Raw genomic sequence first — 16078 nt, forward strand, 5'->3', positions numbered from 1 at the left:
TCCTTACCATCTGTGGAATCATCTCTTGACTTCTCAAAGGCTCTTTTTCTTCCAGAATCATAGTTTTCTGCTCAAGGAACCGAGGAGTCTACCTGGGCAAAATCAGCCCTTGTTTCCTATGTGCATTTGGGCTTCTATTCATTCTTGCACTGCTGGACTCCAATGAGGACATGCTGGAGTTCATAAATCTTTAGGGTGTCTATGTCTTCATGTATCAGGACTGTCAACAAAGTACTCTCTTGAGCTGGGCATGGTGTTGTACACCAGTGATCCCAGCAATTTAGGAGGCTGAAAACAAGAGAATTGTGAGTTTGAGGCCAACCTCAGCACCTCAGCAAGACCATCTCAAAATAAAATAAAAAATAAAAAGGCCTGGGCCCTGGGCTCAATCCTCAGTACCAAAAAAAAAAAAAAAAAAAAAAAAAAAAAAAATCCAAATACCCCTCACCTGATTTAGTCATACCTACATGGATACTCATTAAACCTATATTTCTCTCTCTTTCATTTAGTACCAGGGATTGAACCCAAGGATGCTTAACCACTGAGCAACATCCCCAGCTCTTTTTATTTTTTATTTTGAGACAGAGTCTCACTAGGTTACTTAGAGCCTCACCAGTTTGCTGAGCCTGGCTTCAATGTGATCCTCCTGTTTCAGCCTCCCGAGCTGATGAGATTACAGGTGTGCACCACCATGCCTGGCTAAACACATTTCTTATTCTTCAGAATAAAATGACAAAACAAACATTAATTTTTTTGTATTTATAAGTATTCATAAGTATTTTAACTTTAAGTAAAAGAAATATATTGCATATAAAAAGTATTTGGTAATAGCCATTCCATTTTTTTTCTTTTTTTTTCCTTCTGTAATAGCCATTCTTTTTTTAAAAAAAAATATTTATTTTTTAGTTTTTGGTGGACACAACATCTTTATTTTATTTTTATGTGGTGCTGAGGATCGAACTCAGCACCCCACGTATGCCAGGCGAGTGCACTACCGCTTGAGCCACATCCCTAGCCCTGTAATAGCCATTCTTATAGAGTGAGGTGATATCTCATTGTGTTTTTTTTTTAATATTTATTTTTTAGTTATAGGTGGACACAATATCTTTATTTTATTTTTTATGTGGTGCTAAGGATCGAACCCAGTGCCTCATGCATGGTAGGCGAGCGCTCTACCTCTGAGCCACAACCCCAGCCCCTCATTGTGGTTTTGATTTGCATTTTTCTGATAATTAGTGATTTTGAACATTTTTTTCATACATGCTGGCCATTTGTATGTCTTTTGAAAAATGTCTATTTAGATCTGTTGTGCACTTTGTAATTTTTTTTTTTGCCATTGAGTTTTTGTAGTTCCTTTTATATTCTGTTTTTCTCTCTTTTTTTTTTTTTGTTGGGCGTGGGGGGGTACCAGGGATTGAACTCAGGGGCACTTGATCACTGAGCCACATCCCCAGCCCGATTTTGTATTTTATTTAGAGACAGGGTCTCACTGAGTTGCTTAGCACCTCACTTTTTGCTGAGGCTGGCTTTGAACTTTTTTTAAAAATTTTTTTAATATTTATTTTTTAGTTATCGGCAGACACAACATCTTTGATTGTATGTGGTGCTGAGGATCGAACCCGGGCCACACGCATGCCAGGCGAGCGTGCTACTGCTTGAGCCACATCCCCAGCCCTGGCTTTGAACTTTCAATCCTCCCGCCTCAGCCCCCAAGCTGCTGGGATTACAGGTGTGCACCATTGTACCTCGCCTGGCCCTCCTTGTATATTCTGGATAACAACCTTCTGTCAGTTATATAGTTTGCCAATATTTTTTCCCATTCTGTAGATTGTCTCTTTACTCTGCAGGTTGTTTCCTTTGCTGTGCAGAAGCTTTTTAGTTTGATGTAATCCCATTTATATATTTTAGCTTTTATATCCCCTGTTTTGGGAGTCTTGTCCAGAAAATCTTTACCTGTTCTAGCATCCTGAAGTGCTTCCCTGTGTTTTCTTTTAGTAGTTTCATGTCTTTCATTTATTTATTTTTTTTAATAATTTTTTTTAAGAGAGAGAGATTTTTTTTTGATATTTATTTTTTAGTTCTTGGCGGACACAACATCTTTGTTGGTATGTGGTGCTGAGGATCGAACCTGGGTCGCACGCATGCCAGGCGAGCGCACTACCGCTTGAGCCACATCCCCAGCCCCATGTCTTTCATTTGAAATCTTCAATCTATTTTGAGTTGATAACAAGTGTTGATGAGAATGTGGAGAAGAAGGAACCTCTGCATAGTGTTGGTGGGAATGTGAATTAGTTCAGCCATTATGTTAGAATCATCCCCTCTCCCCCTATGGTGCTGAGGATAGAACTCAGGCCTCACACATGCTAGGTAAGTATTCTATCTGTGAGTTATAAACCAAGCCCTAATACAGCCATTAGGGAAAACAACCAAAGGTTCCTCAAAAAATTAAAAATAGAATTACCATATGATCCAGCAGTCTCACTACTGTGTGTGTGTGTGTGTGTGTGTGTGTGTGTGTGTGTGTGTATACAGTCAAAGGAAATGAAGTTGGTATGTCAAAGAGACATCTGCACTCCCATGTTTTTTGCAGTACTATGTGTAGTTGCCAAGATATGGAATCAAACTAAGTGTCCATCATCTGATGAATCGATAAAGAAAGTGTGGTACATATATATACACTGGAATTTTTTTTTTTTGTAGTTGTAGATGAACAGAATACCTTTACTTTATTTGTTTATTTTGATGTGTTTCTAAGTATCCAACCTAGTACCTCCCACATGCTAGGCAAGTGCTATGCCACTGGCTACAACACCCCAGTCCCTAAACTGAAATATTATTCAGCTATTAAAAAAAGAATGAAATCCTATCATTTGTGACAACATGTATAGATCATTATGTTAAGCCTGGCACAGAAAGACAAGGACAGCATTATCTTAACTCTGAGACTCTGAAAAAGTTGAACTCACAGTTATCAGAGACTGGGAAGAGAGTAAGGGATAGAGAGGGATGGGAAAAGTCTGGTCAGAGGGGACTAAGTTACAGTTAGGAGTAAGAAGCTATGACTTTATGTGTCTGTTTGTGGTGCTGGTGATTGAACCCAGGGCCTCTTATATGCTAGGAATGTGCTCTATCTTCAGTGGGCTACATCCTCAGCCCTAGAGTGAATATATGTAACAGTTATGTACTGTATCTTTCAAAAATCTATAAGAAAAGATTTTTGAATGTTTACACCGTAAAGAAATCGTACATATTTGAGGAGAGAGATATTGAACCTGATTTAAATGTAAACATATAATTTTTTTTAAATATCACTTATCAACCATTAATATGTGCAGTGGAGGAAGGGAGAGAGGGATGTGGAACGATTATAGGGGCCCCCATTTTACACGAAATGTTTTACTTGTCTGATCTTTTAAGAAATTAAGCTTAAAATTATGAAGTAGACATATAGGTATTTTAAATTTTTATGATATGTTTATATATATTTTGAAATTAAATAGATTAAATGATATAATGTACTTAGAAGTATTTTGTGTAAACATAACAGAATTCTGATGAGGCTAACTTTCCTTTTTGACCACAGCTATCAATCTTTCTCCCTCCTCAGAGGTATCAATTATTATCAGTATAGTGAGACTCATACCAGGCTTTTTTCTAGGTATTTGTGTATACAAATATATTTATCTCGAGAGTGGATGGTTGTTTAATTTTCTGCAACTTTTTTTTTTCTTTTTTCTTTGCTGGAGATTGAACCTAGGGCCTTATGCAAGCTAAACAAGTAGGCAAGTGCTCTACTACTGAGGCTATATTCCCAGCTTTTTTTATTCCCCCTCTTTTGAGACAATTTGAGTTGCCCAGTCTCTCTTTAAACTCATAATCATCCTGCCCCAGCCTCCCAAGTAGCTGAGATTACAGGTGTCTACCACCATACCCAGCTCTCATTGTTTTTTTTTACTGTATTATATTCTATAATATGGATAAACTGTGCTTTATTTAATATAGATAAACCACAATTTGTTACTCTTGCAGCTACTTAATTGTTAGAAATAGTGCTGCCCTAAACATCTTTGTGTGAGCTATTTTGTGAGTCTGTGTGTTAAGGTAGATAGGACTAGAATTTCTAGGGGTGTGTGCTAAATTACATCCCTGTTTGTCCTTCAGAGTGGCTGTGCCAGTTCCACACTCCCACTGGCAAGGGGAGTAACTCCCCACCCACTGCCAACACTTCATACCAAAATGCATAAAATCTGTTCAGTGAAAATTGGTATCTTCTTTTTAATGTGAACTTTCCTGGTTAACAGAAAGGTTAGCCCATTTCTTCACATGTTTATTGGCCTTTTGTAGTTTCTTTTGTATAAATTGCCTGTTTATGTCCTTTGCCCATTTTTATTTTGGAGTGTCATTTTCTTAAGGACTTGAGGATTTCTTTTTTCTAGTTTCATGCCATAAAAATTTTTCTTTCTTTTCTTTCTTTCTTTTTTTTTTTTTTTTTTTTTTGGTATTGGGGATTTAACCGCAGGAGCTCTTTGCCACTGAGTCATGTCTCCAGCCTTTTTATGTTTTATTTTGAGACAGGGTCTTGCAGAGTTGCTTAGGGCCTCGCTAAGTTACTGAGGCTGACTTTGAACTTGCAATCCTCCTGCCTCAGCCTCCCTAGTCACCTGTTACAGGCATGCACCACTGCACCTGATTTCGCTCTATAATTATTTTAGTTTTGTGTTTTTATATATTCAGCAGCAATTCCTTATCCTTCATGATTATCTCCACTATTGTACATCTCTCTTTGACATGTACTTAAAACTTTTAGAATCAGATTGTCAAGTATAGAATAATCCTTTTGAATTTAGTATTGCTTTCCTGCAGGTTAATGTGGGGATAGGTATCATGTGCTTTACTAACATCATATTCTGAGCCTAATATCCCTTTTCTGAATTAAGTCATTTGTTTAATGCTGGTGTTCATTGATAAAAATTAAAACATTTTAGTTTACCATCTTGTGTTCTTTTGAACATCTTTCTTTCAGCATATTTCTTTTCTAGAAAATTTTATAAATAGTACTAGTGGAATGTGTGATTGCAGGTGGGAAAATTCTGTCATCTTTTCTGTGTCTTATTTTTATAGCAATTCCCAAAGTGAGACTAGAGACAATCTACATTTGTGGAGTAGATGAAATGAGTACCCAGGATATCTTTTCCTATTTTAAAGAATATCCTCCAGCACACATTGAATGGTTGGATGATACCTCCTGTAAGTACACCCAAGTTTTCTGTTGAATATGCTTTTAAAAATGAATTATTAAGAATTCTTGCTGTCTAAAATGGTAAATGATTATGGCCCAAACTCCTTGTTTATGTCTAACCTCTGTTCTTAGCCTAGAAGAAAAAATATTGCCCATCGATGAGAATCAGCATGCCTTAACCAGTCTGTTAACTTCATGGGTATTCCAAGTCAACTCATAAAAATTCAGGCTGTAGCAGATTGATTACTGCCAACTGCGTCTTATATACTTGATTAAGACCTCTCTTTCTCCCATGGTCTCCCAACAAAGGGGTGGATCCAGCTGCATAGTTTCAGGGCTATGTTTTTAAGGCTTGAAACTTTGGCATTGCTACTTGCCATAGTTATTCAAAGGGTTGAATTTGCTCCAGTGTTTCTGATCTAGGACTAGACAAGAATGTTCTGACAGATGTCTCACCTTTACTTGCCTTGTACTGTGTTTTCTGGAATATCACCTACCCTAACCTGTGAGTTGGCTTGGGAGCCAAATGTAATTTTTAACTTGCCTTCCATGCCAAGTCTGACTTGACCTCTGGTAACTACTTTACTGGCTTCTTGTCTTGACTTACTTCTAGTCTGGCTTTACTTGCTGCCAGCTGGCTGACCTACTAGGCAGTGCCCTAGATGGCATCTAGTTTCTCAGCTAAAGGTGTTGATTCAGTGTTTTCATTGAAAGAAACATGACTGAGTCAAGGGTTTCCTCCTTTTCTCTTTTTACTTAACTTACAGTATCCAAATTCAAGGTCAGTAAACCTTTTTCTAGAAAGGAACAGATTATAAATAGTTAAGGTTTTATAGCCATATGGTCCCTGTAACATATGTTCAACGGCTGTGGTAGCATGAAAGCAGTTGTAAACAGTATAAAAACTCATAGCCTGGCTGTTTTTCAATAGAACTTTTTTTTACAAAAATGGGCAGTGGGTATGTATTTATTGTACATTAATTATTCTTTAATAAAGATGGTTCAAATATAAAAAGTACATATGATGGGGCTGGGGTTGTAGCTCAGTGATATAGTGCTTGCCTAGCATGTGTGAGGCACTGGGTTCAATCCTCAGCACCACATAATAATAAATTTTTAAAAAGGTATTGTGTCTGTCTACAGCTATAAAAAAAAGGTGACAGATGATGGGCTGGGTTTAGCCCATGGGTTATTGTTTGCTAAACTCTGATTTAAGTCATTAAATCTATAGCTAAGGATATTAGAATTAAAGGGATCCTTGGAATTATTCAGTTCAGCTATCTCATATTGTGCATCAGAAACTGAAAAATAGATAAAGGAAATTGTTTGCTCAAGGCTTTGTAGCCTGACATAAGTGAAAGTCTTTAGGCCTTAATTTCCCAAACCAAGATATAGGGATAACATAATTTTGAGAAGTGCTATTTGAAACAGTTAAAGAGGTCTTTATTCTACATGACTTTTCAAACCCTTTTTCTTGGTTAATTTTCTTTCTTAAAGGGGTAAATTAAGTTAGTTGCTGCAAAGCCAAGTGGCTATCATATCTCCATTGTACACATCCCATGGATACCTTACTTACCCACACTTTATTATGGGGGAACATCATTTAGCATGTCTAGATAATAAAGAATAGCAGGGGGCAATAGTATAATAGATAATCCAAATTTATTTGACAGTTATCATCATCATCATCAAGAACTGCTAACAGGACTGGGGATATAGCTCAGTTGGTAGAGTGCTTGCCTTATATGCACAAGGCCCTCTGGTTGATCCCTGGAACCACCAAAAAAAGAAAAAAAAATTGCTAACATTTAGCTGGATCAGTGCCTATAGTCTCTACTATGAACTGATAGAGAAGGATTGCTTGAGCCCAGGAGTTTGAGGGTAGGCTGGGCAACAATGAGATTTCATCTCAAAAAAAGAAACTGACTAACATTTGGCATATTCTATTTTTAAAATACAGAATTCTTCTTCGTGGAATATTTAATAATTATTTTGTGGAACCCAGTTTGGGAATATAGCTTTAGGCTAAATCCATCAAAGAGATTTTTTTTCACTACTTTTATACTTCTTTTCATTAGCTGATATGTATATTTATTCACTGATGACTGTCTATAACTAGATTAAGCTGTAACAATGAATATGATGCAGAATCTGATCTCAAGTAACTTAATCATTTGGATGCATTGTAACATTTTATTTTAGGTAATGTGGTTTGGCTGGATGAAATGACAGCTACACGAGCCCTTATCAATATGAGCTCTCTGCCAGCCCAGGATAAGATCAGAAGCAGGGATGCCAGTGAAGACAAGTCATCTGAGAAAAGTAAAAAAGGTAACAACACAAAGGAGGGAACTTTGGCATCAAAGTCCTGTTCTTTACATAGTCCAGTCCTTGGGAAGTGAAATATCATATGGTATATCATCAGCCCATGTTTTTGAGATAAACTATGTTGTTTGGAATCAGCATTAAACATGAGTAGAAAATACTAGACTTTAAAAGTTCTATGAGATGGCATTATGTTAAGGTTCATCTTGTCCTTTACATTCCATTTTAGACAAGCATGAAGACAGTTCAGATGATGATGAGGCTGAAGAAGGAGAAGTTGAAGATGAGAACTCAAGTGATGTAGAGGTTAGTAATAGGGCAAAGATACCTGTAAGATTTTATTGTAAAAAAATTACTTATTGGGGCTGGGGCTGGGGCTCAGCGGTAGTGCACTTGCCTGGCATGTGTGAGGCACTGGGTTCGATTCTCACCACCATATATACATAAATAAATAAAATAAAGGTCTATTCACAATTTAAAAAATAAAAAAAAATTACTTATTGTTGTTTTAAATTTAATTCTTAAAAACTTTGTTGTGTTCTTCATCTAGCTTTTACCATGAAACCTTCTGAGGGTGCACCAGACTCTTGGCCTTTAACTTATGTGGTTGTAACAGTTTATCTTGAGATCTTAGAATAGTGTTCATATTTCTGCCTGAAAGAAAATGGTTTTAGCGGGCATGGTGGTGCACACCTGTAATCCTAGCTACTTGGAAGGTCGGGGTAGGAAGATCCCAAGTTTGAGGTCAGCCTGGTCAACTTGGCAAAACACGATCTCAAAGTAAAATTTAGAAAGAGCTGGGGATATAGCTGGTAGAGTGCTCCTAAGTTCAATTCCCCATACTGGAAAAAATATGGTTTTACTGAGAAATATTTTGAAGTGTTATTTAACAAATAAAATTAAGGAAAAGCAAAGTAGGGTTGGGGCTGTAGCTCTATGGTAGAGTACTTGCTTAGTATGTGTGAAGCTGTGAGTTCTATCCCCAGCACCACAAAAAAGAAAAACAAGAAATGGTATATTCCCTAATGGATTTTATACTATTAGAAATATGAGTATATTTATTATAAATATTTAAATTTTAAATGTCTACGGTGTACCAAATTCTTGGTAATAGAGATACATCATCAAACAAAACAAAGTTCTTACCCTCTTGGAACTTACATGTTAGTGGGGAAGATCGACAATACAGATACACACATACATGAAGGTAATAAGTATTATGAAGAAAGATAATGATTAAAGGAATAGAGAGTGATGGAGACTATTGTTTTAAACAGAATGGTCAGAGACGACCTCTGACTTTAAAATTATGCAGAGGAGGTAGGCTGCAAGGTTGATGGGTATTAAAGGTAGAAGGCTTTTTTTACTGGTTAATTGTCAACTGAATAAATATAAAAAAGATTTATTTTTACATTGAAAATGGTCTTTTTTTTCTTAAGTTGGACACATTGTCTCAGGTAGAAGAAGAGTCTCTGTTAAGAAATGATCTTCGTCCAGCTAACAAACTTGCTAAAGGAAATAGGTTATTCATGAGATTTGCTACAAAAGGTAAAATAAATTTTTTTGGCATTTTTGCCTTCAATCAAAAATGATTTCTTATTGAGTGACATCTTTCTCTTTTGAAAAGAAGTTAGATCAAGTCATTTCAAGGTTCCCTGTACACTGTGGTATTCTGTGTTTATGAAAAATGGTTTGTAAGCTGAAAGGAATTTCTGACTTTCAAAGTGAAAATCAACTGTTTGTATATGTTGGTGAATTCTGGCTACCGTAAGTTATTTTCTGTTAAAGTGGTTTGCCCCGTGTGCTTTTCAGCCAGTTATCTGAACTATGAAAACTTTAAAAAAATTATCCTGTTAGCTTATTATAGCAATAACATCCTGGTGACATCACTAATATGCCTTTCAGCTCTGATTCTTTTCTTTTTTTCTTTTTTCTTTTCTTTTCTGATTTTTTTCTAATAAGACTTTTTGCACAATGATTTTTGGTGGGAATTAGAAAATATGTATGTATATGTACATATTTATACATACACATATATGTTCTTTTAATCATTTAAAAGCAAGTTGGCATTAACATCTCTTTACCTCTAAATACTTCAATATGTATTTCTGAAGAATAAGGACATTGTCTTAACCTACAAGCACAGTTATCAAAAATCAGAAGATTTAACTTAATACCATACTTAATACCTAATCCATAGTCCATGTTTAGATTTCATCAGGTCTTCCAAAAATAGGTCCTTCATGGATTTCCTAACCCCACAGATCTAGGATCTACTCCAAGATGGAGTATTTAGGTATGTCATTTGTCTTTTTAGTCTCCCTTAATCTGGAACTACTCCTTCACTTTGTTTTCCTTGACTGAGAAATTTTTAGAGTATATAGGCTCAATATTTTATAGACTGTCCCCCAGTTTGCATATGTTTAATATTTTCTTCCAATTAAATTCATATCATTTTGAGGCAAGAATACTACAGAAGTGATTATGTGTCATTTTTAGTGGGTTGTATAGGAGGAGGTACATGAAAGCTATTCTTCCCATTCTCAAAGATATTAACATTATTTACTTAGTTAAGGTAATGATTTCCTGTTTTTCCAACTGTAAAGTTAACTATTTTTCTGTTTGTAATTAAAACAGTTGTGGAGAGACACTTTGAGATTATATGAATAGCTTGTTGCTTATTGCACTTACATGCAGTAGCTTTAGCATCCATTAATGGTTATTTCTTTATTAGTTGGCAGTCTACTCTAGGGAAGAACTTTCTTTTTTACCTGTTTATGTATTTGTTTATTTACTCATATCAGTTTAGACTCGGATTTTTATTCAATAAGCCATAATCCATAGCTGTCATCATTTTGTTTCATAAATTGTCTTGGATTTGGTCCAGTAAAGCTCCTTCAAGCTGTATTTTGATATTCCTACAGTTCTTTGAGCACTTGCTTACTTGCAATACAACAAAACATCTTATTTTTCAAGACTTAATTTGTACTTCACCTTCCCAGATCTGAAATCAGCCATTTCTTCAGGGAGCTGGTTCGCATGGTCTTTTGGGGAAGTAATATAGGGGAGGTACACATACTGATAGATGATGTCCCGTTTTCCTGTAGCACTGGATACATTTACAGTGTTGTTTGTCCTTTGCAATCAGAGAGTGCCCAAGCAGCTGTTGAAGGCCTTTATATTACTGCTTTGACCAACCACCTTCCTTTCCTGTTACTAGCATTTTAATGTGACAAATGTGATCTTTTCCACATTTACTCATTTGAATGTTTTTTTGAATATATTTGAAATGTTTGGTACTCAATTTTGTTTTCTTGAAGTCAGTTTGAGGAATATAAAAATAAGCTAGAAAAAAAAAAGATTTATTCAATATGTGAAATTATGGGCTGGGGTTGTGGATCAGAGGTAGAGCGTTTGCCTAGCACGAGTGAGGCACTGGGTTAGATCTAAAGATATTGTGTCTGCCTATAACTAAAACATAAATATTAAAAAAAATGTGAAATTATGTTGTTTTATTCTTTAACCCTTGTTCTGTGTTATTGGAGTGTTTGTCATTCAGAAATGAGTATCATCCCTCTAAGGACCACAAAAGTGTTATCTCTTCTAAAAAAAAAAAACCTCTCATGCCTCTTAGAACCTTGTATCTTGTATCTTGTTTATTTTTTGTAGTATTTCTTCTGCCAAGTTAGTCAGCTCCTAAACAGCAGCTTAACCTCAGCCATCTGTGTATTTTACTCCACCTCCTCCACACTTGCATTGCCTTAGTGAACACTCAGAGAGCAAATGTTTATAGTTTATAGGGGCTCTGTCCTTTTTTTTTTGGAGATTGCACTGATCAGATCCAAGCTACAGGAAAATATGCACTTTTAAAAACCATTCAACGTTGCCTTCATGACCAGGAATATCTAGCTAACTGTTTTAATTAATTTTTAGATGACAAAAAGGAACTTGGAGCAGCCAGAAGAAGTCAGTATTACATGAAATATGGGAATCCAAATTACGGAGGCATGAAAGGAATTCTTAGCAATTCTTGGTGAGTCCAAAACCTTTAAAATACAGTAGTTTATATAGTAATTAAGCTTTTCTTAATCGTTCAGTTGGTATTCTGTAGTGAAATGTAAAAACCCTTTGTGGACTGAAAAAGGAAGACGAGAAAAAAGAATTCAAGCTTCTTAACTGTGGTAAATGATACGAGAATGCTGTGCTGTTTCATTTAAAATATCTGTTTCAGCACCTACTGTTGTGTCATTGTGTAGTTGGAATGAATTAGTAGATTTCAAAATCCTTCCTATTGATTTCTGATTATGTGCTTATTTTGGCAATGTTCCAGGAAGCGAAGATATCATTCCCGTCGCATTCAGCGGGATGTGATCAAGAAGAGAGCCCTGATTGGGGATGATGTTGGCTTGACGTCATATAAACACCGACATTCCGGTAGTTGCCTGCTCAGCTCTTGGGTAGACACATGTTTGGCTCTCGAAATCATATTTTTGTTCTTAATACAGTCTTTTAAGGTTCCACACTTTATCATCCTCTCTTCCTTGCCCTCACCCTCTGCCAACATATAGGAAAGTAAGTCATGTCACAATTAATTTTAAATTGCCCGTGCAAAGAGGTCAAATGATTTTATAAAACTGTTCTATCAAAAAAGGCCAAATGTAACATAAGAAAAGCTAAATAAAACTTTTCTTAGAAACCTAATTTTTCTACTATTAATATCAACAACTGCATGAAAAATAATTTTTTAAATTATCTGATCAAATGGGCTGATTTTATTGTTCCTTTTCTGATAATGTAAATAGGCTGTTATGTTGAGTGCTTTATGCTTATTGATTTGTGCCCATGAGTACCACAGAAAAATGGGATATCATGACTTGGGTCTTTCTCTTTCTTTTTTCTTCATGCTTATTTAGTAAATTAATCATTTTCTTAATGTTTTATGAAGATTTGTTTTTATTTGAACTTAATGTGTGGAATCTTATACATGTTTATAGAACTAGTCAAGTCATCATACAAACAGAAAAACATGTACACTTATATCACTGGAATGGGATAGGAAGAGGTGAAGTCTATATATTTTTACTTAATGAGTTTGAAATCTGAGTATTAATAATGCATATGTTTTTCTATTATACTTTTCCAATTTCCGTTAAGATATCCACTCTTTATGCTAAAGAAATTAAAAAGTAAATTGCCCCTAATTCTAGTCCCTAAAATAACAACCGATTTCATTTTATATTTTTCCCATGTTTATTTTCATAATAAATATTTATAATTCTATAAATATATATTTTATATTCACTTATTATAAGCATTTTTCCACAAACTTTAAAATTAATAATTGACTTTCAGTAATTGGTGTGGTTGTGTGCTATGAAGTCACTGCAAACATTAAAACAGTAAATACTAACAATACGAAGCCTCAGGTCATGCTATTTTCATCAGCTGTTTAAAGATACATTAGTTTACATATATTGTTGATTAATTAACAGTGAATTCACAGCCAACAACAGTACTTTAACTTAGGCCTGAATGAGGCTTATCTAACACATGTATTTACTCTTTAAGTCATATCACAGCCTTCTTGCACTTAACAACAACACGAAGAATGCTGTGCTGTTTCATTTTCACCAACAAAAAGCATAAGAAGCAGAAAAATAAGACAGTCAGTAGACTATAAAAATGATGTTTCTTACAGTATGAGAGATGAAACAGAAAAGTAGAGTGTTGCTTTGTTTGATCTCTGCTGGAAACAAACTCATCCAGTGACTCAAATTTCTTGGTTGCTCTGCACGTGTCTGCAAATGACCTTGAAAGTACCCCAAATATTGACTTAGGGTTACAAGTAATTTTGACAGATTTGCAAATATAGAACTTGTAAATAATGAGAATTGACTGTAATTTAAATAATTTTATATATAATATTCCATTAAGCTTCTAGATCATACTTTACCCAACCATTCTCTTCTGGACATCAGAAAGGTGTCTGGTTTGGCTCTGTTATAGATAATGCTCCAATAAATCTCAGGGGTAGGAATTTTTCTCCTTTGTAGAATAGAAAATCACATTTACTAGTTTTAGCTAAGCTTTTCCTAATGTCTTTTGGTTAAATTTCTTCAGCATTAGTGAATGTTCCTGAGGAACCTATTGAGGAGGAGGAAGAGGAGGAAGAGGAGGAGGAGGAAGACCAGGACATGGATGCAGATGACAGGGTGGTGGTAGAGTACCATGAGGAGCTTCCAGCTCTTAAGCAGACTCGGGAGCGGAGTGTGTCTAGGCGGTCCAGTGCCAGCAGCTCAGACTCAGATGAAATGGACTATGATCTAGAACTGAAAATGATTTCCACTCCCTCACCAAAGAAAAGCATGAAAATGACTATGTATGCCGACGAAGTAGAATCTCAACTGAAAAATATTAGGTAAAAGTGTTTATCAGTAAAAGTTCCCTGTATTCCTAGACCCTCATGATAACAATTGTTAGCAGTTAAGTGAATAACCTTCTAGTTATTTTATGCATATACATAATATACAAAGAAACTATAGGTATATTTGTATAGAAATGACGCTATGGTATTTATATTGTTTGCAGTGTGCTTTTCCCCATTTAATATATTATAGACATCTTGTTTTTTTCAACTACATGTAGTCTATTGTTGAAAGTATCATGATTCACTTAATTCCTTATTGATGGGCATTTAGATTTATTTTCTTACTATTTTATTAACTAGATAGATTCCTCAAAATCTAATTACTGTACTAGATTTCCTTCCAGGTTGTACCCACACTGCACCTATTACCCATATCTACACCAAACTTAGGTATTCCATTTTTCCTAATCTTTTATGAACAAAAAATATAGTTATTTTAATGTGTACTTTTTTTACTATTAGGGATGAGCATATTCAGTGACTGCAGATGGTATATCTAAAACTCCCAAGAGTTAAATTCTGGGGATGGTTTATGATGTTCTTGGTGATACATTTGGCAGAAGGAAGAAAGACCTTTAAAGCTGATTGATTTGTTTGTATGGCCTTGTTCACATCATTAGTATTTTTTAAATTAATTTAATTAGGTGTATATGACAGCAGAATGCATTTTGATTCATTTTACATTTCTGTGGTTGTACACTAGTAGTGTCACACCATATATACAGTCATACATGTACCTAGGTAATGATGTCCGTCTCATTCCACTATGTTTCCTGCTCCCAAGCACCCTCCTTACCCTCCTCCCCTTTGTCCAAAGTTCCTCCATTTTTCCCATGCATCCCCCCTCCCCATTATGAATCAGCATCCGCTTACCAGAGAGAATATTCAGCCTTTGGTTTTTTTGGGATTGGCTTACTTTGCTTAGCATGATGTTCTCCAACTCCATCCATTTACCTGTGAATACCATAATTTTATTCTCTTTTATTGCTGAGTAATATTCCATTATGTGTGATTACCACAGTTTCCTTATCCATTTATCTATTGAATAGGTTGCTTCCACAGTTTAGCTATTGTGAATTGAGCTGCTATGAACCTGGTGTGGCTGCGTTACTATAGTATGCTGATTTTCTGTTTCTATAAAGAATGACATTGGGATTTTAATTGGAGTCACATTGAATCTGTATAGCGTTTTGGGTAGTATGGCCATTTTGACAATGTTAATTTTGCCTATCCAAGAGCATGGGAAATCTTTTTGTTTTTTTTTTTTTTAATTGAGTAGATCTTATACTTAGTAACAGGTTTTTTTTTTTTTTTTTTTTTTTTAAGAGAGAGTGAGAGAGGAGAGAGAGAGAGAATTTTTAATATTTATTTTTTAGTTCTCGGCGGACACAACATCTTTGTTGGTATGTGGTGCTGAGGATCGAACCCGGGCCGCACGTATGCGAGGCGAACGTGCTACCGCTTGAGCCACATCCCCAGCTCCCATGGGAAATCTTTTCTATCTTCTAAGATCTTCTTCAATTTCTTTCTTTAGTCTTCTGTAGTTTTCATCGTAGAGGTCTTTCACCTCTTTTGTTAAGTTGATTCCCAAGTATTTTATTTTTTTGAGGCTGCTATGAATGGGGTAGTTTTCCTAATTTCTCTTCCAGAAGATTTCATCACTGATGTATAGCAATGCATTTGATTTATGGATATAGATTTTATATCCTGCTACTTTGCTGAATTCATTAATTCTAGAAGTTTTCTGGTGGAGTTTTTGGATCCTTTAAGTATAGAATCATGTTAGCAAATAATGATAGTTTGAGTTCTTCTTGAACTCACATCATTATTTTTAATTTTCATAGAACTTCCTAATAGAGCCTACTGGCAGAATAATGTTGGTACATAGCATGGTAGTAGAACTTGTTGACAGAGAAGTCTGCCCTTTAAAGAAGGGGATTATAGTCTCTATATGTGTTGACTACAGCCAGATCACATTCTAGGTGAGCAGAAGCTCTTTGCAGGCCTCAGCTTAACATTTGTTTGTCCCAGTAGAAGGATGCTTATAGTTATGTACTCTGTGATAGTGTATGGGTATCATGAGTGCT

The 16078-nt window shown here is 35.5% G+C and overlaps 1 protein-coding gene across 1 annotated transcript in view; it reads left to right on the top strand.

The window, feature by feature from the left end:
* The window catches only part of NCBP3 (nuclear cap binding subunit 3), a 29244-nt gene that overhangs the window by 9600 nt on the left and 3566 nt on the right, over nt 1-16078 (top strand). Inside the window, exons 4-10 of the mRNA XM_081272906.1 lie at nt 5122-5247; nt 7442-7570; nt 7794-7870; nt 9004-9112; nt 11498-11597; nt 11895-11998; nt 13685-13982. Coding sequence (XP_081129032.1) covers nt 5122-5247; nt 7442-7570; nt 7794-7870; nt 9004-9112; nt 11498-11597; nt 11895-11998; nt 13685-13982 — 943 coding nt within the window. The remainder of the gene's footprint in view (nt 1-5121; nt 5248-7441; nt 7571-7793; nt 7871-9003; nt 9113-11497; nt 11598-11894; nt 11999-13684; nt 13983-16078) is intronic.

This window comes from Spermophilus citellus (assembly GCF_964194105.1).
Source record: "Spermophilus citellus genome assembly, chromosome: 17".
NCBI classification, from domain to species: Eukaryota; Metazoa; Chordata; class Mammalia; order Rodentia; family Sciuridae; genus Spermophilus; species Spermophilus citellus.